This window comes from Balaenoptera acutorostrata, chromosome 8, assembly GCF_949987535.1.
Source record: "Balaenoptera acutorostrata chromosome 8, mBalAcu1.1, whole genome shotgun sequence".
Lineage (NCBI taxonomy): Eukaryota > Metazoa > Chordata > Mammalia > Artiodactyla > Balaenopteridae > Balaenoptera > Balaenoptera acutorostrata.
This window is the reverse complement of record NC_080071.1, coordinates 81,973,640-81,999,971: the sequence shown is the minus strand read 5'-3', so window position 1 is coordinate 81,999,971 and position 26,332 is coordinate 81,973,640. Positions and strand designations below refer to the sequence as shown.

At 39.4% G+C, this 26,332-nt stretch overlaps 1 protein-coding gene across 2 annotated transcripts in view; it reads right to left on the bottom strand.

The window, feature by feature from the left end:
- NYAP2 (neuronal tyrosine-phosphorylated phosphoinositide-3-kinase adaptor 2) overlaps positions 1–26,332 on the bottom strand; it is a 165,853-nt gene that overhangs the window by 57,393 nt on the left and 82,128 nt on the right. For both annotated transcript variants that reach the window (XM_057551589.1, XM_057551590.1), the window contains exon 4: positions 14,708–14,917. In XM_057551589.1, the coding sequence (XP_057407572.1) occupies positions 14,708–14,917 (210 nt within the window). The remainder of the gene's footprint in view (positions 1–14,707; positions 14,918–26,332) is intronic.

Genomic DNA, 26,332 nt, shown 5'->3' with positions numbered 1-26,332 from the left:
TATCACCAGTAATCTCAATTTTCATGGTTCCATACTATGGGCTGACCCCAACTTCAGCTCAGAAGTGGTCATGTGATTCAGACCTGTCTAATCAATCATTCTATCCCCTTGGCTTCACCGACTGGCTCAGGATTGAACATGTGGCCCAAGTCAGCCAATGAGAGTTGCCTTCATACTTCTGGAGCTCTTGGGAGAGAGGTATTATCTTTTCATGAGAACTGCTAAGCTCTCATCACTGACTAGCTGAATGACCATGGACAGTTTTCTTGACCTCACTAAGCTTTCATTTGTTCACAGGTAAAATGGGAGAAATAAAGGTAGCTACTTTGTAAAATTATTGTAAGAATTAAATAAGATGATAAGTGTAGATTTCACTGCAGTGGCCAGCATGTCATAAGACCTCAAGAAATGTTAGCTATTTTTATTATTTTATTATTTAAAGGCGAATATGATCTTTCAGCTCCCCTGCTTATAATGAATTCTAAACTGCTTCCTCACGATGGTACCCATGGCTCAGCTTACAGAGCCAGCCTCACCTGCAGTCTTGCACCTGTCACACTGCATTAAATTCTCCTAAAGCCCCATGAGTTCTCTTACTCTAGGATTTTAATCATGCCACTCACTCTGCCTGGCACACTTGTTCCTTCCTTCTCCCTTCCTCCCATTCTCTTCTTTACTAAACCGCGTGCTTTTTGAGGACGGGAGCCGTGGCCATCTCATTCCCCATTGTATTTCCCCTGAGTAACATGATAACTAATCCCTGATGAGGACTCATGCAGTATTTATTAAATGGATTATTTTAAACCATATTTTAAAGAATGAAGCCAGTGTAAAAGATAAATGATTTGTATATTTCTGATTTTTTTAAAAAAATGTTTTCCTCCATTGCTTCATCTTTCCCAAGAGTCCAGCAAATACATTGACCAAATTTTAGTTGAATTTAACATTAAAAGAATCAAGATGGGGAATACTGCAGTGCCTGTCTTGGACAACAGATGGCAATGCAAATACGATTTGATATGTATTCTGGTCTGCTTACAAGCTTCCAGACTTAGTCTCTGTATATGCCCAGCATAAGTCAGACAGAGCCTTCTTTTCTGTAATGTCTTCCATGGCTTTTCACAGAAACAGAAAGGACATTCTCTGTGAATAGTGGTGGTGTGCTGTACCCATAGGGCCTTTCCAAAGAAAGCCAACAACTGCCAGCCAGGAGCAATGTCAGAGCCCACTCCTCCTGGAGAGGACACAGGGCAGGGTCATGTCCCTTCAGTGAAAGATACGAGGAGCTGGCCCTACAGTCAGAACTCAAGCATATTGTCATCATGATTCTCAAACAGGATTAATCTACTGAGAGGCAAGTAAGGTGAAGGTACCTTTCGCATTATCTGAATTGTTTATGCCTGGTTAGTTATTTTTTCCCAAGAGAATCAAACAGAGAGTAGGTGGAAATTCAGAATTTCTCTAACAAGAATGAAATTACTATCAAGTTGTATTTTTTTCCAGCAGCTTTCAGGGTATCTGTATAGTATAGAACGTCATGGTCTATGCATGTGTTCAGTAGAAATCAGGTTTAAGGGAATGTGTGTGTGTGTGTGTGTGTGTGTGTGTGTGTGTGTGTATTCATACATATAGTTATGTACAGAGTATGATAAATTAGCTGACTGCAGATCGGACCACATAAGACCCAAGCTTAAAATCCATAAGTAGCTATAGATAAACACACACACACACACACACACACACACACACACACAAACCCACACCAGTTAATATCACCAAATTCCTTGACTCCAGAACTGTTCTCATAGCTTTAACCAATCATCTTGCTAGGAAAAAATGAGAAAAAGAATATAAATACTTTAGAAAAAACCTTACAAACCACAGGAAAACAAAGTCCAGTCTCCTTTCTTTCTGAATCAGGGACAATGATGTCCTCTCACAGTAAAAAATCAAGCACCATCACAGGAGAGCATAGGCTCCTTGAAGGCAGAGGTCATCTGTCATCACCTTAGAGGGTGCTGTTCAAGACAGGTGTTCTTACAAGTCTGCTGGATGAGTAAATGGCTGAACCAAAGAAAGGCAAGCACGTATAATGTTGCTATTTTATTAGGGAAAAAAAGCACATGTGTGACACGGTTGCTCAGGTGCTCTAGAATTAATTTTTAGATATATCAAAACAATCAGTTATAAACAACTCTCAGTTAGTTATAAGAACAGAGAAATTTCATGGGCTAGACAGCAAACACTTCTTTGAATTTATGAGGCAGGTTATTTGGGGCAGCATATTTATCTTCATAATTCTGTTTCCCTTGGTTTAGGATGATAAGGTATTAGCTGACTTTGTAAACCTGATCCCTGAGTTTAAAATCCCGGGAGTTTAAAATCCATAAGTGGCTTCCTGGCACTTTTAGGTAAGACTCGAATCACTGACGCAGCCAGCTCAGCCTGGCTCTGTCAGACTTCTTCTCCCACATGTGCCCTCAAGTCCCAGGGTCATCACACCTCCTGGGTCCTCCCTGGATTGTTCCTTCTTCTAAGTCACCTGGGATCTCAGTTCCCCAGGGATTAGGAGGCCGTGTAACATACTTCAGAGGGAGTGCGGTGTCATTTTCCTTGGTAGATTCTGTCACAGATTGTAGTTATACTTTTAGCTTTTGTGATTAATAGCAATCTCCTCCACTGGCATGTGCTCAGTGCCTGATAATTTTATATTGGAAAAAACAGAAGAATAAATGAATGGATGGATAGATGAATGAATTCCTGAGCATGGAGGTGGAAAAAGGGAAACTGAACCTAATTCAATCATGGGAAGAGATCTGTACTACGGGTCAGGAACCTGAAATCCCTTTCCTGATTTGAATCTACTACTTACCAATGAGTCTGGGCTGTTTGGTTCCTCTTGAGCAGCTGTTTGGTCACATAAATAATCAGATCATAACACCAGCCCACAGATGCACAGGTTTTTGTGAAGATCAAATGAAATAGCACTTACTTTAAAAGCTAACACACGGTATATAAATATAAGGCATTATTTTAAATGGATAGCCAACAAAGGTGATAGAATTCAATTCCATAATTCAGGCTAAATATAATTTGCCATAATCTTAGAGCAAATTTTGTAATTCCATCAGATTTTTTTTTGCCTGTGTATTTATTTAACTGTTAATTTAAACATAAAGAACCTTAAAATCCTCTGGTTTCTTCAAGTCACAAAAATGTCTTATTGAAGTAATAATTTAAATGCTTAGTTCCTTACACTAATTACAATTTTGAACTTTATTTCAAGGAAACACTTCTCTCCTGGCCCATTCAGGCCTGCTCCTGGCACACAGAGGAGGCGGCCCCTCTCTCTTTGCCTGTCTCCAGGTTCTTACCCCGCTGCCCCCAGCTTGATCCCCACCAAGTCTGCCCTCACAAGGGCCGAGGTAGAAGGAAGGAGGAGAGGTGAGGGGGCAGGAAAGGTCTTCTTGCCTGGCACTAGCGTGAGCCGGCATGTCTCACACTCTGGTGTAGCAGGGAAGGAAAGAGAGGTTAATACTCTCTTCTTGGGGTGCTTTCAAGTATACCCTGAAGGGCCCTCATGGTTAGCTATCTCTCACCTGAAGATCTCCTGGCTGTTTGCCCACTGGGCATCCTGTGGATGGACCTTGAGCCATGTCTTGCAGAGTCCTTGCCGTTCCTGGCAGTCATATGACCTAAGCCACCTCCAGGGTTTCTCTCCTAATGGGTTTCTCTCCATGGCCTAACCTGGCCCACGGGAAACACACTTTATACACATCTTTAGCCCATCGGCAGTGGCTGGAGAGTGACTTGCCAAGCATCTGTCTGCTCTGTGGTCATAGGCTATTCAGCTAACCTCTTGTACTTTTTTTTAACAGTGTCCCTTCAATGACTAGAAAGAAATAACAAGATTTCCAGGTGGTCCTGTGAAAGTCTATCTCACTTGATTTTTCACTGGGGGAGACACTTCTCACTTCTCATCCCTCCTCTATGAGGGATGGAGGTTCATCTCTCTCTCTCTCTCACACACACACACACACACAAACACACACACACAGTCTATCTCGGAGTCTCTAATAGTTGGTTTCTAGCCTCTCAGCCTCTACCCCCCTTCCTAGGCTAGAAAAGGGAGTTCAGTTAAGGACAATAACATTCACTTCGATCACCTCCTTTGCAAATTCTGATGCTGTGGTCTAGCTTTTTGCCTTGGACTGTGGGAGTAATCACCTCCTACCACTTTGTAATTAGCCTGCCGCATTTTATACCCTGCTGGTTTACATTCAAACCCCATTAAGACACACTTTGGCTTCTTAAAATGGTTCAGACCAAGTTCTTCTTTTCTGGTTGTTTCTCAAAGCCGTATCACCAGTATCAGGAGAAACACCAGTAAAACCATTTCTCTGGTGAACACAAATTCTAGCAGCCAGAAGTCGCAGTCTTCTGCAGAGAAGTCAAAGTGGGATGATTGGAGATATGACTTACATTATTCTCCAAAGACTCTCCACGTGAGAATTCTGTTATGTGTTTACTACCAGAATTCAGAAAGGGAGAGCTAAACTCTAGAGTGTGAAATTAGTGAGCAGAACCTAGCAACTGGATCTGGCCAGTGTTGGCCGAGGAAATAACCCAGCATGCAATTAGAACTGGGAAGAAGAGCAGACGTGGAAAACCGAGTTCTGGTGCCTGAGCCAAGGGTACAGAATGACAGCCTTGAGGGTCGTAGATGCGGAAGCCCACAGCTGCCTGCGGCGATGCAGAGCCAAGCAGGAAGTTAGTCAATATCCTACAGCGAAGCCTGAATTACCCTGGGGCCTGAATCCTACCAGACTGGCTTGTGGTTCCTGTTGCATTATAACAATGAGCATAACAGAAATGACAGTCTCTATCAATCCACAAGCCCCAAACGGTTAAAACCATGACAGTTAAAAATGATGCTTTGCAAAGTGGGATGGTGGAGCAAAAGACGGGAGGGTGGGTTTTCACTCTTTTTGACTTTTGGTTTTTCAATAAGCATGCTTCAGTCAAATAATAGTAATAATAAAATATTTCCATCTGATGGAAACCCAGCAAAATTCAAATAGACCTTGGCAGCTATAATCAGTTAATGATTTCACACGACACCCAAACTCGGTGAGTTAGAAAGACACTCGCTGAGTTTTGTTCTTCAGTCTATGGACCAGTTGGGTAGTTCTTCTGGACTGGGCTGGGCTCACTCATGCATCGTGGTCAGCTGTGGGTCAGGTACGTGTTTCTGCTCTTTCATGCTGTATTTTCTCACATGCTTGGGGGTTGGCTGGCTGGAGGCTGAGGACTCCTGGCTTTCCTCCGTATGTATCTCATTCTCCAACAGGCTAGCTCAAGTTTGTTTACGTGGTGGAGGTAGGGTTGGGAAAAGTGAACATAAGCATTCATGGCCTCTTGAGGCTGAGGCTCAGAACGGACACACAGTTACTTCCATCTCACTCTATCTGTCAATGCAAGACTCAAGGCCAACCCAGATTTAAGGGGTAGGAAATAGACCTTACTTCTTGATAAGGAGCTATTAAAGCACATTGCAAAGAGCATGGATACAAGGAGAGGGGAATGATTGGGACCATTACTGCAACTACAGCATCCCAAAGGTGCCAGGCCACGTGAAAAAATGGAAGAGGGAAAAGAGAATAGCGTTTGGGAATTATGTAGCCATATTAAAATGTTTACTGTTAATCAGGTTCTAAAAGTAAATCTTTTTCATCCACACTTCAGTGAGTGAGCTGCAGAGAACACTCTATCCCCTCTTACATGCCTAGTTCCTACTCATCATGCTAGTACCAAATTTAATATGACTTTCTCCAGGAAGTCTGTCTGAATTACCTTCTTTTTAGACAGTGAATAAGTCATGTGATTGTTCCCAGCATTTCCTCCTCATATCATTTATAAGACTCTGTTACTTTATTCTCTGTCTTTCCTGCTGGACCAGGAGCTCTTGGGGGGGGGGGGTGTGGGTCTGGTCTATCATGTTTATCTTGCACCCCCAGCACCTAGTCCCTGCACAGCACAGAGTAGATGCTGAATCAACCTTTGTTAAATGAACACAAAGGGAATGAATGACTGAATTAATAGATGAATGAATGTCAAGTTGGGTGTTTATTAAAGAAATGTATACATTTGTGGATATCGGTATTTTCTTGTGATACCCATATTCTTGCTAACCTGGTTTTAAATCCATTCATTGCTACCAAGTAGAAAAGAAACACTGTGAGAAATTAAGATGACTCTTTGATAGATACGTATAATGCAGCAAGCAAGTTTTAAAGCCTGCACCTGATATTTTCTCTAAATTTCACAAGTGCAAACTGAAGAGAATCCAAAAATGGCCTTTACACTGGCCCAAAAACTTTGTTGGAAAATGTACAAATAAATGAAGCACAGGTTGTTGCACTAGTAGTGGCCTTATAACCAATTTATACTCTGTGTAACTAAAGAAAACCTTATATTTGCAATGCGCTGAGCTTTCCAAAGGAAATATTCAGTCTTAGTCCTAGAAAAAAAATCAGAGACCTTTCTAGTAAAATTGAATGGGAACAGAATAAGCCATGGTCTACTAGCTATTACAAGTCAGATTTGTACCAGACGTTCCTATACATTTCTGAGTTTAATCCTCATAATAACCTACACGGTGAGATTTCCTTTATCTTTTCTGTAAAGATAGAGAAACTGGGGCACAGCCATGTTACATAATTTCCTCAAGCTATTAGCACCAAAATGTGAATTTATTAACATTGTCGTAAAGCATGATTTACTTAAAAAAAAAGAAAAACTATATCGATTTATTATGGTTTGCCAGGAATTATTGTTATAAGTACTGTCCCACAATTCCCAGTCCTGTTGCCCAATGCCTGCTTCTTGCCTGTTTCTCATTTTTGCTGCCCGACTTGTGCACATGGGAGCCTTCCTGGATATGAATATTTTTGAGTTATGGTTGCCAGGAGGTTTATCAGCAAAGTTAGCCAGTCCTTCCAGGTTATCAAGTAAAGTATGGTAAATATGTTTCAGAATTTCATAAATCACCTGGTAATTATCAATTTTCAAAGACCAGACTCTTAGGTTCAATTGCAGTTCCCTTTCCTGAATCCTAGTTTTCTGCTGCTTTTATTAAATGGTCCCCATTCTGCTAAATCTTCTTCCCAGAGATCCACTCTTAGGTCTTTAGCTAACACCCTAACATCTCTGTGATCTTTCCAGTCTTAAAAGGCATGGTTAGAATATGAATTAACGTAGAAAATGTCTTATGAACCGTAGTTTGGGGTGCAGGTGTGCTAAATGTCATGCTGGAGACGGAGCTCTCACCATTCCCAGCAAAACAACCCATGACTCCTTTCTACTTCTCTTGCTACCTTCTTTGTTTAAATTCTGCTCAGTTCAAGGTCCAGCTCAAATGCCACTACTCATAGGAAACTTTCCTTCATTACCACAGATGAGTGAGTCTCTCAGCTCTCCTGCAAAGATACGTGCAAAGGTATCTGGGATCATACTAATAACAAGTATTTATTTAATATTCATTGTATTCCACACACCATGTTAAGTGTGTTAATATGTTATCTCATTTAATTTTCACCTTTAATTTGCAGTAGTATCTATGAATTCGGTACTATTATCATCCATCTTTTGTGGATGAAGGTCAGAGTGATGACGGGACATGCCCGATGTCATCACTAATAAAAACAGAGTCTGGATTTAAATCCAGATCTTCTGGATGCCCAAACCTCAGTGCTCAATGACTATATTATACTTTATTCACGCACTTACAATTAATACAAAATTTCCTCTATTATTCTACAAATGCGGTGTGCAAAACATGGTATATTTCTGTTTTCTTCAACTAAAATTAAATTCATATGTTTTCCACTTCTCTGTACTTCTGTGCACAGCACTCCTCGTGGATATGAAGGGCTGACCCATGAATGGTGGTGGAAAATGCTTCCCTTCAATGGATCATGAAAAGGCCCAGAACTGTTCTACAGATCAGAATGTACAAGAAGGCACCTTTCGTCTTCATCCCACACTGGTAAACAGCGTGGGAAGCTTGGAGTCTGTCTTCCAAGTATAACTATCCCCTTGAAGTATAAAATGCCATATTCTGGAGTTCAGAACCATAAAGCAGGAAGTCCAGCCTCACTGCAAACCCCTTGGAAACTTCACCCTAACTGTCCTCCCTCCCAATCAGAGACTGGGCCACTTTGCCAGGATGCTGAGAAAGGATTAGGCCACTGGTCCTTACTATTCATGGACTGCCAGACCTCTGTACCTTTTCCATAATTAAGAAGTTCTCCCTCCCTTCTTGACCATCACAGGTCATATGCCTCTTTCTAATCGCCCCTCCTGTTCTCAGCATAGCCTTCTCAAGGAGCTGCAGTTTCTAGAAAATAAAAACAGGGGGGCAAGATATTTACCGGCACCTGCTGTTTCTGCTGTAACCCAGCCTCTCTGTGATTCAGGGTCAAATGCATGCCTCCACCAACTGGTCATCGCTTGATTTTACTTTATTTCATTCTATTTTGTTTTGTTTTCTGTTTTTTTAATTTATTTTTTGAATTTTTATTTATTTTTTAAGTTTTTATTTTATACTGTATACTAGTTGATTTACAATGTTGTGTTAGTGTCAGGTGTACAGCAAAGTGAGTCGGTTATACATATACATATATCTATTCTTTTTCAAATTCTTTTCCCATTAGGTTATTACAGAATATTGAGCAGAGTTCCCTGTGCTACACAGTAGGTCCTTGTTGGTTATCTATTTTAAATATAGTAGTGTGTATATGTCATACAAACCAGAAAATGCAAATTGACATCCTTTATGTCTTACTCAGCCAGAGGAAGCAAATTATTTGATTCAATGTTTTTAAAAAAATTTAGCTCTATTGAAAAATTGAGAGATTTCATGTTACAGTAATTAAATCTGGGAATTTGGGGTGACCCTCTCTCATGGAGAGCATCAACTGGTACTGAATAGCTTCTGTCCCCTTGAGATGCTCTGGTACTTTCCAGGTCACCTGCATTTCCATCATTCCATCCTGATGTTCGTCAGTTTGCAATAGATTTCCTTTGCAATGCCCAAATATTTCTCCAGGTTTATGCTTCTGACAAATGTGGAAATACATAACTTAGACCAAAAGAACTTCAAGTTTCAAGAAAAATGGGGAAAATATTTTCCTTTGTGAGAGCAAAGAATAGTTCTATGTATGCAATGTATAAGCAAAACATATCTGTTTTGAAGAAGGCACCTCTCCTAATTCACTCACTGATATTACCTGCCTGTCACCAGGCATCTCAGTTTGCATCCCATGGTGGACATTCTCAGAGAGCAAAAACACACCAGGCTGAATACACAGAAACTGAGGTCATTTTAAGATCGTCTCATTTATAGTGTTAAGCCAAGGCCTCTGAGTTTACTTCCAAAATTGCTTTTACAGTCAGGCAGGCCTGGCAGGACCAAGTCAGGAGAGGTCTGCCTCAGCCTTTGTTCATCTTCCTCACCCCATGTAGAAAGTTCTCCCTCTATATTTCTACTCAATTAATAATAATAATAATAATAAATGATTTTTAAACAGACCTGATACAATCCTGGTTAAAGACTCAATGTCTCCCATTAAGCCCTCCATCCTTTTTCTAGCCTGCCCTCATTTTTTGTTCTCTGAATGATTTTAAATGTATAGTAAAAAGTAGATAATAATGAAAATAATACATTTAATTATAATCTAATTCATTTATGCTCAATAGTTTTGTGTCATAAAGAAGCATAGTAATATCATAGAGTGGCAGAGACCATGTTTTATGTTTTATATACCCTATAGTGTGTGTGTGTGTTTGTCCCCAGAAACTATAACAGAGATGGATACAAGCTTGCAAACTATCTGTTGATGGATTTAGTAATTGAAATCTAACTTTTTGTTAATACAATATTACTGGTATAATTTCCATTTTTTCTCATGAGCATTTGGGTTCCAGGCTTCCACCACCTTCAAGACTCTCCCCCTGGGGAATCTCTGATTTACTAAACAACGGTGACTTGAATAAAGTGCCACAGCAACCAGCGGCACTGTTAATTAGAACTGAGATCTCCTGACACGCTCACCCACTTTACTTCAGCATTTCCTCCATTCCTCAAAAGAGCTGTTAAGAACAACCATTTCAAGTGGTTAAACTACTTTTGTTAAAGCAAATAGTCTGTGACTGGTAGCAGTTGGTGTGCCTTTGTATGCGTGTGTGTGTGTGTGTGTGTGTGTGTGTGTGTGTGTGTGTGTGTGTCTTGTGTGTGTGTGTGTGTGTGTGTGTGTGTGTCTATGTGTATGTGTTAGTGACACAGAGAAAGAAAGAACCAGAAGCAGAAAGTTGATGGACGCAGAGAGGGGGAATTTAAAAGTGGAACTGGTGGAACCTTCTTATATCTTGAGCATTAGGTGTGGAGCTGAGTACCTCCTTGTTTAGGCAAGAGGGTTATCGGTCGCAGTTCTAGTGTAGTGTAGGAAGGGAATTTCATAGTCCAGTGGCCCCGTGTCAAGGGAACAATAATGAAGTGTGAAGAGAAGAGGGATAAAGAATAAATAGTGACTCACTCTCTTTTGTTCCAAAAAAGCAAGTCCAAAATGCTCTCTTCACAAAGTTATTTGCCTAGTCTACACAAAGGCCATCTCACTAATGAGGATAATTCTTTTTTTAAATTTTATTTTATTTATTTATTTAATTTATTAATTTATGGCTGTGTTGGGTCTTCATTTCTATGCGAGGGCTTTCTCTAGTTGAGGCAAGTGGGGGCCGCTCTTCATCGCGGTGCGCGGGCCTCTCACTATCGCGGCCTCTCTTGTTGCGGAGCACAGGCTCCAGACGCGCAGGCTCAGCAGTTGTGGCTCACGGGCTTAGTTGCTCTGCGGCATGTGGGATCTTCCCAGACCAGGGCTCGAACCCGTGTCCCCTGCATTGGCAGGCAGATTCCCAACCACTGTGCCACCAGGGAAGCCCCGAGGATTATTCTTTAAGGAGTACACCATTTGTTTAAAACCCCAAAGGTGAGTGAACTTTATATTCAAATATCAATATTCTACCTTTTTTTGTTAGTGGAACTATGCCATTTTCTAGTATAGAATTGGCACATTTTAGCCTCTTTCTTTTTAGAAAAATTAAAACTACCAATGTAACAAATATTTTGCCTTTTCTCCTCTTCCCCTCAAAATTGGAATAAAATAGCCCATTCTCAAGGCTCTGATAACACTTTTCCACTCATACAAAGGTAAAAAGTTGCAGAACAGAAAATAACATTTGTCTTGTTGGAGGATTATAGGAACATTGTTACCAGACCTACCTGCACAGCTGCAAGAACAAAGGATTCCGGCACCAAGAAGTCTGCAACAAGCAGCCACACCCCCTCCCCTTTTAGTATAAAAAAAGCTGGAATTCTAACTCAGGAAAGATGGTTCTTTGGAACACTAGTCCACCATCTTCTGGGTCTGCTGGTTTTACAAATAAAGTCACTATTCCTTGCCCCAACACCTCGTCTCTCAATTTATTGGTCTGTCATGCAGTGAGCAGTAAAAGCTTGGACTCATTAACAATGCTGACTATCTCTGAGTAAATGGTCTCCCAGTCACCCATGCTTGAAGCCTTGGAGTTACCATTGGATCTTTCATGATGAAAACTGAATTATATTATATCTATCTTAAAAATATTCCAATGACTACAAAAGTCCACCACATAATGTTCAAAACCTAACCATGATGGGGCAGATAACTGTCCATTGCTTATGCAACACTCCCTCCCCATCCCTGCAAATAGGCTGTTGATTTCATTTCCAGGTATAAGGCAGAGTTCCCTTGATTCAAGGGAAAGAAAGGCCCTCTATAAGCCCATGGAAATCCCATTCCTCTTCACTCAGTGTTTGACCTAGAGGATGTTTCCCAGATCTGGCCAAGTAGATCAAAGAGAGAGTCTGAAGGGGCATGATGCCCAGAAATGTCTCCTCAGCTTGTGATCACAAATACAACCATCAAGAGTAGCAGAAGAGAAGAGTCAGAAGGACAGAAAGTTCCTGGGTCCTCAATGATATCACTAAACAGTTACAAGACCCCTGCAACTGCCTACCTCCAGACCCAGCACTATGGAGAGTTAACAGAAGCCAGTATTACTTTAACCACTGTTAATTGGTACTCTGTGACTGAAAGCATTTCTGTTTAATGCACAAGGCCCTTCAGGATTCTTGTTATCTGGTCCCACCCTACTTTGCAGCTTCTTCAACCTTCCCCAACCCTTCACAGCAAAGGTTCCATCCCATAGTGTTTTAGATTTTCTTTTAGAAGGCTGACTTATTTCTTCTGTGTCCTCCAGGTGAGCAGCTCTTGATGGTTCAAGCTCTAGCTCAAAATGTTACCTCCTCAAGCAATGATTACTTTTTCTATCCACCAAAAGCCCCTGATTGTTTTTCCTGAAATCACACCCTCCCAAGAAAAATTAAGTTCTCCTCTGTGCTGCATATTATTTGTATATAACACATTCTATTGCAATGATCCATTCATCTGTCTTGCACTTGCCTTTGAGTCCCCAAATATGAGGATGCCTTACTCATCACTGTACTCACAGATCCTAGAACAGTGGCTATTTTACGTAATAAACACTCAGCTAATGCTTCGGGATCTTATAAAATACCTGTGGTCACGACAGGAGCAGATACTATTCATGGTTTTTTTGGATAGAACTGGTACAAACTTAGATAATCATTAAAAATATACTACTAACAAACCTAAAACAAATCACAATTCCCAACTGAATAGTGATGTCAACCTTCTTTGGGAGTGGCTTTTTTTATTTCTACAAAATGCTATTTGTTCCCTATGGTTTTTTTTTCTTTCTGACAAAATGTACAGATATCTTCTTCTCATATACCTATAGATATTTATACTTTACTATCAAAAATATATTTTTAGAGTTTTGCTAAATTCACATAATGTTCCTTCTCTGAGAGCTGAACTCACGCTGTTGATTACCCATATGATACATGATATGGCTGCATCACCAAAGCTTTTAGTTACATTTTCAGTCTGGGGAAGCTGTTGCCCTACCTCTGCCTGGGTTATTGTTCTAGAAACATCCCTTCCCCATTAGAGAGATCATTCATCCTGTTCCAGTTTTTTTTGTTTTTGTTTTTGTTTTTTGGCTGTGTTGGGTCTTCATTGCTGCGCGCAGGCTTTCTCTCTAGTTGCGGTGCACGGGCTTCTCATTGCGGTGGCTTCTCTTGTTGCGGAGCATGGGTTCTAGGCACGTGAGCTTCAGTAGTTGTGGCACGTGGGCTCAGTAGTTGTGGCTCGCGGGCTCTAGAGTGCAGGCCCAGTAGTTGTGGCTCACGGGCTTAGTTGCTGCGCGGCATGTGGGATCTTCCCAGACCAGGGCTTGAACCCATGTCCCCTGCATTGGCAGGCAGATTCTTAACCACTGCGCCACCAGGGAAGCCCCCCTGTTCCAGTTTTAACTTGTGCGTGACTGTCAGAGAGACCACAGGCTAAACTCACGCTAATTGCTTTCCAAGATGAATATCAGAGTTGAAAAAACATTAAAGAATTGGTCTTTTCTTCAGAGCCCTAACACTCTTAAGGAATAGAAATCTGAAAACTACAGGCGGTTGCTTGATTATTTGCTGTTTATTTCAATTGACAGCTCTCTGAGTCCACCATATAGATCAATCAGTTCAAAGCACACATATTCTGCCTTTTAAAAATTGATGTTTACGGCTTCCCTGGTGGCGAAGTGGTTGAGAATCTGCTTGCCAATGCAGGGGACACGGGTTCGAGCCCTGGTCTGGGAGGATCCCACATGCCGCGGAGCAACTAGGCCCGTGAGCCACAATTACTGAGCCTGTGCGTCTGGAGCCTGTGCTCCGCAACAAGGGAGGCCACGATAGTGAGAGGCCCGCGCACCGCGATGAAGAGTGGCCCCCGCTTGCCGCAGCTAGAGAAAGCCCTTGCACAGAAACGAAGACCCAACATAGCCATAACTAAAAATAAATAAATAATTAATTAATTTTAAAAAAATTTAAAAAAATTGATGTTTAATAATATTTATCTATTAACAATGCAAAATTGCATCACAGATTTTAATTTCAACTTGTGAATCTAAAGGTGTGTTAGATTATCATTTTCCAGCTCTTTTGACCTACAGGGAAACTTAGTACCTTGCCCAATGACCAGTTACTGTCTTCAGCTTATTATTGATACATCAAACGTCTCATAATATTTACTTTCTCTACTGCCTTCAGATCATCTTTGCTACATTTTTATCCTCAATTTTACTTCCTATTCATTTTTTCCCAGTTGTCTAGAACTTTTTTGAAGCAAAGGAGGCATAAACTCTAAATTACTTCAACTTTATAAATGAAAACTGCTTTAGATGAGCCCCGAGGATTTTTTTTTTTTTAAGAAATTTAGTGCAAGACAGTTGGAGTTGTCAGGGCTGCTGCACTACACAGCTCCGAAAAGCACCATTCACTTCTCTATCATCCATGTGAAGAACGTTCCCTGTAGCGTACCACATACTGTTACCTCCTTTTGTGTGCAGGGCTACTTACGCTGTCTCTATGAGTAGAGACAGAGATATCTGTGGTTATGGTTTTCTAAGTGATAATTGCATGAAAGCAGTTTCTAGACACCCGAGGACTTACCGTCCAGGAGAACATTATCTTTCTTACCTGAGCTGTGGTTTCCTGCTAGCAAGGTGGGGCTCACAGAGCATCTTCCCAGTCTACTGGTGACCACAGGTGGCCCAGGTGTTCCGTCCCATTCCTGAGCTTTGATCGGCTCTCTGGAGGAAGATGCCCCATGATGTCCTCTCTCTTTGCTGTCCAACTTTGGTATTGGTTCCGTGCGGTGGCTCCGAACTTTCAGCTCCTCTGTTGATTCTGTGTATTAACCAGAATTATATTCTGTTAAACAAGAGTCAAATCCTTCCCAGATTCCTTAAACATTAAAGAATGATTTTCTAAAATATTTTTAATATATTTTTGGAAACTTAGACTTGTGTTGAAGACTACATTTAAATAAAACAGGGACAGATCACATGGGTCTTTTTTCTGAGCTGTGCAGGTTATTATCAGCAGAAAATAATGATCTGTTCGGAAGTAGAGAACCTCAGTGAATATTCAGTATTCTTTAGTAACTCTTCCCTTGTGCTAATCTTCAAGGAAACTTCATAAGGAGCACTTTACACTCCCTCTCTTTACTTTCTCATCTTCTCTTCATTCTGTTACCCACTGTGACATGAATTTAGCCCAACTACTCTACTAAAAGTGCTTTTGCTAAAATCATCTAGTGCCTTTTAGTTGGCTACTTAAGAAGACATTTTTAAGCCATTTGATTACTCTTTGATTACTCTCTTATTGATATCTTCAATTTTCTTGGCTTCACTGATGGGCCATCTTCCTGTGGTGTGCTCTCTAACACCATTTCTGTGTCATTCATACCTTTCCTTCCTCCAAGAGTCCCTTACATGTTGGTGGTCCCCAGGGTTCTAGCTTAGCCACTGTTTTCATTCTACATATATTCTTTCTGTGATTTCATCCTCCAGGATCCAACTAGCAATTGTGTGATGGCTAGTGATTTCTGAATAGTTTATCAGAAGTCTGGACCATTCTCCTGAGCTGTAGACTCATTTATCCAACTGCCTACTGGATGAATCCATCTGGATGCCCCTTAGATAACACAAATTTAACATTCACATACTGTACTGACACCATTTCTTACTCAACTAATGGTTCCTTCTGTCCTGCCAAACATCCAAGCTAGAAACGTATCTGTTTCTTTCTTTAACTGCTACCCTCCAAATCCATCAGTCTGCAAATTCTACAGATTTTATTTCTGAATATCTTGTTTTCCCTTCTGTTGCACTTTGTATCATGTCTACCTCAACTGTTCTGGTTCAAGCTCTAATCATCACCCTGAATTACTGCAACCTGCCTCCTTGACTCTGTCCTTGACTCCCCAAAATACAAGCTCCGTATACTGCCAAAGTGATCTGTTTAAAATGAAAATCTGATCCAGTGTTTTTTTCAGGGACTAGATGCGATAGCCATTCTTAAGACATGTACAGAAGTGTTTAAAAGCATATGTAGTTTGGGATTAACAGATGCACACTACTGTATATAAAATAGGTAACCAACAAGGACCTACTGTACAGCACAGGGAACTTTACTTAATATTTTGTAATAACCTATTAGGGAAAAGAATCTGAAAAAGAATATATATATATATATATATATATATATATATATATATATATATATCACTTTGCTATACACCTAAAACTAACACAACATTGTAAATCAACTATACTTCAATTTTAAAAAAAATAGCCAATGGGAAACAATTTTTAAATAAAATCACTTCCTAATTTTTTAAAAAAAGCACATGTAGTAAATAAAGATGGTTTAGGAGTGATACCCACTTACTACATTCAGAACGATGTTATTTCAGAGAACTGATGCGATAGCCATTCTGTAATGCACATAGATAAGTGTTTAAAGACAAAAACAAAAAAATGTAAATCTGTTCTTAATGTAACCCTGACTAAAATCCTTCCAGAAGCCCACTGTTACCCACAGAAGTATGTCTAAGCTCCTTACAACCCACAAGATTCTCCACCATCTCACTCTTCCCTGCCTCTCTAACTTTTTTACTTCCTACCTGAACGTTGTATTCAAGAAATATCAATAAATTGGCTGTAGCTTCCCTTTCTCCACTCCACTTCCAACAAAAACTTCCAACAAAAACAACACTGGATTCTACAGCTACCATCTCCTATATCACCTGCTCTGAATACCCTTACATCCTGTCCTTTAATTGGGAAACTCTTTCCTCAGTCAAGGTTACTCAATTTAAGTATCCTTGAAGCCTCCCCATCCCATATATCCAGCCCATGTTGGGATAAAGTCATCTCTACACTGACATTGTCTTGTATCATTTTTCTGTGTACCAGCTCTTCTTAAAAGACCCGGAGTTATTTAAAGGCAGGGTCTGAGTTTTGATTTTTGCTTTTTTCTCCACTTGGTGCCTCTAGCTCTTAGCATATTGCTCAGTAGGTATTTAACCAATTCATTTATGGAGTAGTTTTCCCAACTCCTCTGGCATTTTTCTGATGTGTGTAGAAAAGGCAACATTCTTAATGGAACAAGAGGATCAAGCCAGTGTTACAAATGTACTGAAGTGGCACAGAGCTAATAGTATTTTCAAAAATCTGGTTACGTAAATATCACAAGTTGTAAAATTCACCAGGTTGAAAGTTTAATTCAAATAAAGATCTTTGAGAAAGACCATAGTGAAAAATTACAGAAATGGTTCAGAGAATCTGTATTTTGTTTTCTTTGCATGTAAGTTCAAACACTCATCATCTTCAAGCAGTGTGATAAGCCAGATGTCACACTGTGGTTCCCTATTATCTGAATCTGTGGGGCAGAGATAGAATAGTTTATAATATAGTAAGCAGCTGGGTGAGGGATCTGAGAGGCCCAGCTGGGAGCCTTGGCCATTGTGGCCATATGGCTGGTGGCCCATGACATTGAGCCCTTGGTGTCTCCACTTGGAGCTTCATTTTGCTTAACTACAAAATGGAGATAATACCAGCCCTGCCTAACTTTCCCAATTTAATTTGAAGGATCTAATAATATCCTACATTTTAAAATATTTTAAAAACAAAACAGGGCCCCACATGCAAAAAGTAGCATTCATTTAAAAAATTGTAGCAATTTGTCGTTTATGAATTTATTTATTCTTTCTACATTTGTTTTGGATAATCACTGAGAGACTGAAGATACAGATAGAAAATTGCCAGACCACATAGAAAAATAGAATTCTAGCTGATTATCTACAATAACCAGCCCAGAAAGCCAACCTACAATCTATAATTCAGACTTGTAGAAATTCAGACCACTATCTCTAGCAAACAATAACCTGTATAACAACTGGCCCAAAGCAGCCAGGATTTGATTAAAAACTGACAGCTTCCCTAGTTTTGGACCCTGCTTTTAGCATAGGACCAACCAGAGAAAGTCAAATATGTTCCCCTGACCAACGACATAGGATGTCCTGCTTCTAGTTAGGCTGTCTATAGCTTCCCTATGCCAACAGCCTCCACTGGGGGTGTAACTGAAGCCTTCCCTTTGTCCCACTATAAAGCTTTCCCACTCTTCTCCCTGCCTTGAGTCTCTGCCAAATGTGGTGGGTGACCGAGTTGCTATGGCAAGACCTGATGAAATAGCCCTGCGTGTTCTCATTTGTTTGCTCTCCATTTATTTCCACATCGCTATGGTTCCTTCCAGCTCCCAGGTGCTATGCAGTTGTGTAAACACATGTCAAAAATATCGTTCTATGAGACAGAACTTAAACCAGGAGGGTAGTCCCATAAGAACAGTCTCAGAAAGATCCCTGGACCTGTATATAAGCTGAAGTCCCAGTTATACTGAAATCAAATATAAGTCAAAATATTTTAAACTAATACATTCCAGCAAATAATTATAGCAAGACAATTTAACCAACACTTACTTTTCTGTGCCCTGAGTCAAATGGAATAAAACCAGTATCCGAAAAGAACATTCTAGACTATTTCCAAGCTGTTTATTCACAGTTTCAAAGAAAATGTAGCTCTGGCTTCCAAATGTCACAGCATCAGAACCTAATGACCCATCTGTTTCACCTCACGTTCTCTTCCAGATTTTAAACTAGCCGTTGGGATGTTTGCCTTATTATCGACCTCTATGTTTTATTCCCACTGCCATCATTAAGCAGTTGCAATTTTTTTCTTCTCTCTCTCTCTCTCTCTCTCTCACACACACACACACACACACACACACACACACACACACACACAGAGTCTTCTACCACTGGTATTGCAATTAACCAAACTAAAAAAATGCTCTAATTTAACACTGGGTCCAATACTGTTCCTGCAGGTTTGGACACTATTTTAAATATGAAAGGCTGAGGGTGTCAAAGTCTCCCCACCAACCTCAGTTTCTTTGTTCTCATTCAAATTACTCGCATACACACACCAGGGGAGTGTCATTTAGGTCTCAAATCTCAACTAAATAAAAGTCCAATACAGCTTTGGGAACAAAAAGGAGTCTTTTTTTTTTTTTTTTTTTTTTCTTTTTCTTTGTTTTCAAGTCCCAAAGGTTAGCCTTCAGTGAATTTTGGCAGGTATATTTAGAGAAACCTGAACAAAAGGTTTGCAGAAATCATGCTATTCAGACTTGTGCCCATGTACCTTCACAACCTAAAGAGAAGGCAGAGCTGAAAAATCTGTAAGAAAATCATAAATGTATTATTGAGCATTTTATTGGAGAATCAACCAGGTATCCCGTGGATATTCAAGAAGAGCTTCCTACAAAATGCATTTTCTAATTAAAATAAATACAAAAAACTTTAAAATAGCTGTTGAAAAGAGACCAATGGAAAGTGGACAATTAAACTAAGAAATTCATACAATAAGACATATTGAAAGCTCAGAGAAATCTATTCAGAGGAATAAGGATGTGTTTATCCATATCCATATATCTCAATGTTTTCCTAAAGCCTGTTGAAAACAAAAATTGATTTTAGTAACAAACTTTCCTGAACAAGATCAATCTTAGGTACCATGGTACGTTTTTCTTTTTAAACATTTTTATTGGAGTATAATTGCTTTACAATGTTGTGTTAGTTTCTGCTGTATAACAAAGTGAATCAGCACTACTTACAATAGCCACGACATGGAAGCGACCATGGTACATTTTTACGTGGAAACTAAGTTCTTTCAATGTTCACAGTTAAGCCCCAGTATGTAGCACTGAGCCAACTACGAAGAAGTTGCTCATCCTCTACCATGGCGTGTTGACTATTGATGTAAAATCTGATTCTCACATTGAAATCTGATCTTGCTATGAGAAAAGCATATATTATTGTATTGCATTTGTCTTTCATATTGTGCATTTTACATATCACTGTCTTAAACTTTTTACAGTGTTTCGGTTGAAGATGGATAAGTAAGGATAAGAGACCAGGAGTCATCTTTTTATGACCAACATATTCTCTACAGGATGCCAATACATCACACTTCATGCTGTGAAGTCCCTTCTCAAAGTTTTCCCATTTCCTGCTGCTTATGCTGTCTGTGAGTCTGTATTTGTCTCTCCAGCTTCTAACTCATTCCTCTCTCTCTCCGTTCCTGCCCTGGGCCACCTACAATCACTTGGCTCCCCAGGTGGGTGTCATGGCTTTCACCATCAGATCTGCTGCCCACCAGATATTGACTTTCCCAGAGTCTTTGATTCACTCTTCCTCATCAACATTCACTCTCTCAACAATGAAACAGTACTAAGGACACATAAATCTCCAGGACCTAAAAATCACTCTCAAATTCTAGAGACAAAGAAAACAATTTGCAGTGATGGACCGTTACATATGGCTGTCTGGGGAACTACAACCGATTAAAAATGTTTTATCCTCTCTCCAAAGTTGTTCTTTATTTTTTGGCTGGAAAGGTCATGTAATTACTGATTTATATGTCTGGTCTCCCCACCAGACCATGAGCTTCTTAAGACTAAAGACTTCATCTTTCATGTTGGTACTTAATACCTGATATCAGTGAAAATCAACTGAATGAATGCAACATCCCTGCTTCTTCACTCAGGACAGTGAGCTTATTAGCTTTTATCCCTGGATGTAACCTTATCTTAGGCCATGACTCACAGCCTCCCCTCCAACCTTTCCAATCTCACCCAGCACATGGGCCATGGCATGAACCAATAACCCTCACTGACAAACATAAGCTAATTACTGTAGCCAAAATTATTTTTTTGTTAACCCATACATGTTTCTAATTGACTTGCGAATGACAGACCAGAAAACAAGTGATCTACCTGGGAAAATTAGTATTATTTGGAAATATGAGCAGTAACACTGTTTTCTTGGGGGACATAAGACTGCATTCTCCTTTCTTCTTTTTTTTTTGCAATATTTAAAAGGATGACTTTTAGACAAGAGGCTTTTATATTTGTGGTTTGTGACTGCTGTTGTACTAAAAATTTCACACTTTCACATAGGGGTCCCTTGGTTACAAAATATGGACTTAATTGTGCCTGGCAATATGGGGACCAAAGCTCATGTTGCTGATGAGAATTCGAGCTTCCTATGGATATAAAGAATGCTTCAGAATTGTCCCCTCATATCGGTATAATCATCAAGATCAAAGTCTCTCTATTCTACTCCAACTGCTGAACCATGGAAATAATGAAAGGCGAGCAAGGCAGATTAATTAGGCAGAAAAGACAACACATTTGAACTCTAATGAAGGCACTGCGCTAAATTGCGTTATCAGATGGGTATTAGAGCTGAAAGAGACCTCGGAAATCCCAGTCACAGCAGCTCATCGAAAGCAAGGTGTGAGTGTATGTAATTGCTGATGGTCCGCCTGCCTTTGGGAGGGTAGCCCCAGGAAGGGGGAGTTCCCATCTCATGGGAAAGCTGGACACAACTGAGAGCATATTTAATTGCTGGAAAGCTTTTACACTGTGCTCGAGTTGGCCTCCCTCCAAGCACCACTATTTGTTGGTTGTTGGTCATCCTGTTTCTGGAACTACTCAGAGAACTAGTCTAATTCTGTTTTTAAGTAAACACCCTTTAGAATCCAGAGTGAGGGAGTCTGTCTCCCTTTGGTCATGTCATCTTCAGAATACAAATCTAGAACTCTCGCTCTCCTGGTCACCCTGGTCTGGGCAATAATTGCATGGGATGGTGTCTTTTAAAACTGCGGTGTCTAGAGCTGATCAGAGCCAGACAGCCGGACATGGCTTACCTACGAGTCCTGGTGGGCGCTGGGGTCCTCCCCTTGCACTTCCATTATTCCACCTCCCGAGTCCCCAGAGAAAAGAGGGCAAAGGCTCCTCTGACTGCACAATGAAAGGGCACCAGGGAGCAGGGGCAATTTTTAAATTTTTTATGATTGCTTCCTTCATGTGAACTGTGTCATTTGGGGTCAGTTATGTCAATTCCAACATCTAAGGGATGCCTTCTCTTCAAATATATACAGAGAAAGAACAATAGCTCAGGTATCTAGAGATTCTATGGTTTTAAAGAAAATCAGAAAGAAAATCCAGGTTTGTGTTAAGAAGGCAAATAAAGTAAAACCTTGGTTTTAATAAAATAGATGAGGTATATTATTTAATAAAATAATAAAACAGATGAAGCACATGGGAGTAGGATAGACTTTGCAAAGAATCCTAATCATTTGACACATTTAAAAACAGCTCAGAGCTTTTACACAACTTGCTCAAGGTCGCAAAAACGACAATTAGTAAGAACCTGACAAAGGTTTCCTGACCACCATCCAGCAGGTAACTCTCACCCTAAGACATAGGAACTCACATGCTGACTTATATTCAAAAGTTATTTTTTCATGGTTGCAAAGGATGACGCTTATTCACAGGACAGAAAAATAAATAGAATTTTAAAGGCCATGTTTGGTCTTCAAAAACTCTCAACCAAATGTCCACATGATTTAACTACTTGCTTTTTTCAAGAGATTTTCTCTACCTAAAAAACCTTCACTGAAGCCATCAGGCATAGCTCAAATGTTGACATATTTTAGTAACACTTTCTTTAAGAAATTCTAGTATTGCAGGGTGATGAGAGACAATTTTCTCAAAGAACGCAATCTATATTTTTGTTTGTTCTCGTAAGGCAGAAACCAAGAGGACCTGTGGGCAAAGACTAGTTAGATGCTGACCAAACTTTGTTTGTTCTCTCTGAGCATCTAGAAAAATCATACTTCCCAGTATTCCTTGCAGTCAGGGAGAGCCATGCAACTGATTTCTGGCCATTAGAATGTGAGTGGAAGTGATGTATGCCACCTCCAAGTTTGGTCCTAAAACTTCCCACAAGACCTCATCCTCTTGCATCCCCCTCCCGCTGGTTGGGATTTTCTGAGGTCCTAGATGCTGGAAAAGCCATCAGATGGAAAATCCCCAATAACTAAGGGGGAGAATAGCCTATTTTCCACTGAGCCCATTAATTCGTTGTCACATGTCTGTGACATATATGGTGGCCTGTGACATGAACAAGATGTAAGTTGTAATCTATTAAGCCACTGAGGTTGTGGAGTTGTTTGCTATAGCAGTTGGACTACACTACTACAGATTTCAATAGATAGTATTTCTCATTTTCTCTCCTGTAAAATATATTCTAAATATAAAATCCTTGGTAATTCCCTGATGGCTCAGTGGTTAGGACTCAGCGCTTTCATTGCTGGTGCCCGGGTGCAATCCCTGGTTGGGGAAATAAGATCCTGCAAGTACCACATGGCACGGCCAAAAAATAATAATAATAAATAAATAAATAAATAAATAAGTAAATAAATAAATATAAAATCCTTGAGTTTCTAATGAGGACAACATTTGTATTGGCATACTGACAGATAAAAGAAGGACAGAGAGGTAAGTTCAATTGCCAAATATGGTAAAGGAATTCAGCAAGCAATGCTTCTCTCTTAGCTCTAGTTATAATAAAAACACTTTACAAAACTGATAAATACATCTTTATTGAGTATGCAATAGATATTTTAAACACTATGGCTTCAGTAAGTATGTGCTGAATGTACAAGTGGATGAGCATCTGAAATCATCATTCAAATAGCTTATATATTTTATTGATATTAATTTGAATGAAGATGTCATCCAATTTTTTTCCAAATAGTTTTTCATCCAAAAGAGTAGCAAAGAACAAAATCTCTAAGAAATAATTTAAAAAATAAGATTATTTTTTAAATATTCACAAAGAAAATATTGACCATTTCTTCAACATAAAAATAATTTAGATATAAATAGATATATTTAGAAAAAATTTCTAAATAAATTAAAATATTTTTCTGAGAACTATCAAAGCAGTAAACCATTGTGGAATGGGGTTGAGATGATCTGGAAGCCATTCTCAGGTCAGTTCAGTAAAACAACTCTCTTGAGCCTTGGTTTTCTCAGATAAAATTATAGATTTGAAATAAATTATTTCTAAGTATCCTTCTAAGTCTAAAATTTTATACCTCTATGATACTAAAGTTCCTATTAAAAGCAAAATAGTTCATGAGGTTTCAATAATACCATTATATCTGTTCTAAAATATTTATTTCCACTTTATATTTCAGTGTTTTACATTCTTGAAGGTGATTTTTGTAGTTTAATAATTCCTCTTCCAAACAAAGCACAGTAAACTATAAAATAAATAAGAGAAAGTGAGCTCTTAAAAAGCACCAATGATTTGTTTAGGATCATCAGTAATCTCAGAATCCAATTTTTTTTCTTAACACTTGATTAGAAGAAAATAAGGGTCTTGGTATAAAAAAATACAGATAATACCCTCAATGTTTTCCCTTGTCAGTAAAAAGGAAAGTGAATGGTTCCTAGTCACTACTGGAAAGGCAGGAATGCCAGTTACAAACAATGTCTTATAACACCAGCAACAGCATTTTGAATTAAGCTTCTATGTAATCAGTGCCTACAATAGGTCAGAGGCTGCACTAGACTCTTTACAAATAATATTATCAATCCTTCCCAGGCAGGTATGATGATTTCCTTTACTGCTAAGGAAAAATGAGGGTCGGTCCTCTTGGTAAATAAACTCCCCAAGGCCAGTTGGTGGTAGACAATTGGAGGAATCAGGATTTGAACTTGGGTCTCTCTGAACAAACAGCCACAGCAGTGAGGCTTTGTTTTGTTTGGTTTCCTTTTGTTTGGATTCGTATAAGGAGAATTATTTACCTTATTTAAAAAGAATCAATAACTTTCTTTTTAGAAATGCGAAGATTGTAGAAACAGGAAATTCATATGATGAGATTTGGGAGAAATCAATTGTCAATCTAAATAGTGTAAATTACAAACAACTCAGCTTCTGTGACACATCAACATACAAATTATAAAGAAGTTCACAGTAGTTTTCAGATGGGAAGTAGATTGGATTAATACTCCTGCAGCATACCGTATAATCCAAACCATAGGTATCAAGAGATATTTATCAGTAACACTGAAACAAGTCAGAAAAACCAAGAAAGTGCATTTTCTAAGACTGGTTTGAGCAGTTCACTCGAAAATATTTTTTTGGATTGCTTTGAAAAAATAAATGGCCAGTGAAGAAAACTATATATTTTTTCCTTATTGTATTCAATTAATGATAGAATGTACATGCCTCACTCCACCTGTGTAAACATCTTGTATGCCAGGCACTGCTGACAGTAAGAGAATAGGACAGTGAACTAAAACACCATGACATCTACTCACATGGGGCTCCTACTCTAAGAAAGAGAGAAAACAATTACATGAACTAATACAGTCAGTATTTGAGCTCTGATAAAAACAAGGAGAGATGGTGGAGTATAGTGAAAGGGTCTAACAGCTCATATTCCTAGTAGAGCAGTCAAGAAATCTGGATTGAATAGTGATTCAACAAGTGACAAAGGGGAGGCTGAGGATGGGCTCGATGAGTTTTGCAGCCCGGGAAAACTAACTGTTCAATGCACACACAAGCTGGAAGAGAGAAAGAAGGTCTGCCCAGCTACAGCAGAGAGAGGAAGAGGAGGGAGGTACCAAGTGAGGTGGAGAGATAGAGCTGGGTCAGATAAACAAGGTCTCCTTGGGGCAAGGGCTTCATTGTAAATTCTAAGAGCAAGGGAAAGCAATTGAATGTTTTTTACAGCGATAGACCAAAAAAAAATATTAAGACTTTTAAAAGATCACTGTAGTTGCAGCGTAGAGAAGGGACTGATGTCTAGTCTTATAAGTATTGGGTTGGCCAAAAAGTTCGTTCAATTTTAAGTAAAAATAAAAGACACATTTTCATTTTCACGAAGAACTTTATTGAACAATGTGTTCACTAACCGAATGAACGTTTTGGCCAACCCAATACTTATTTGTCCTTGATAAAAAAATCTGAAGAGAGAAATGCGTGGAAATGAGGGTTTTGACTGGTTCTTTCCAGACTTTGCCTAATGGAGTGATATAATGTTCCCCCAGTCTGTATTTCATTTCCATCCACAATATATTCTAAACACTTGCTTCCGGTCCAGCTCCCTCTTTTTCTGCATCCCAAGCCCAACCAGCTTGCTGAAACCTCAAAGTCTATCAATTAATGTGTTCATATAGGTGAAAGGCAAATTCTGCATAGCATAAACACCTACAACTCTTAACGGACTATAGGTATTATTAACAAAATGCTTTTACAGTTGAATAAGTTGGGAAAATGCTGGGCTACACAAACTTAAACAGCCTTGTTCTGTTAAGATTTCTTCAAGTCTTTAACAGATT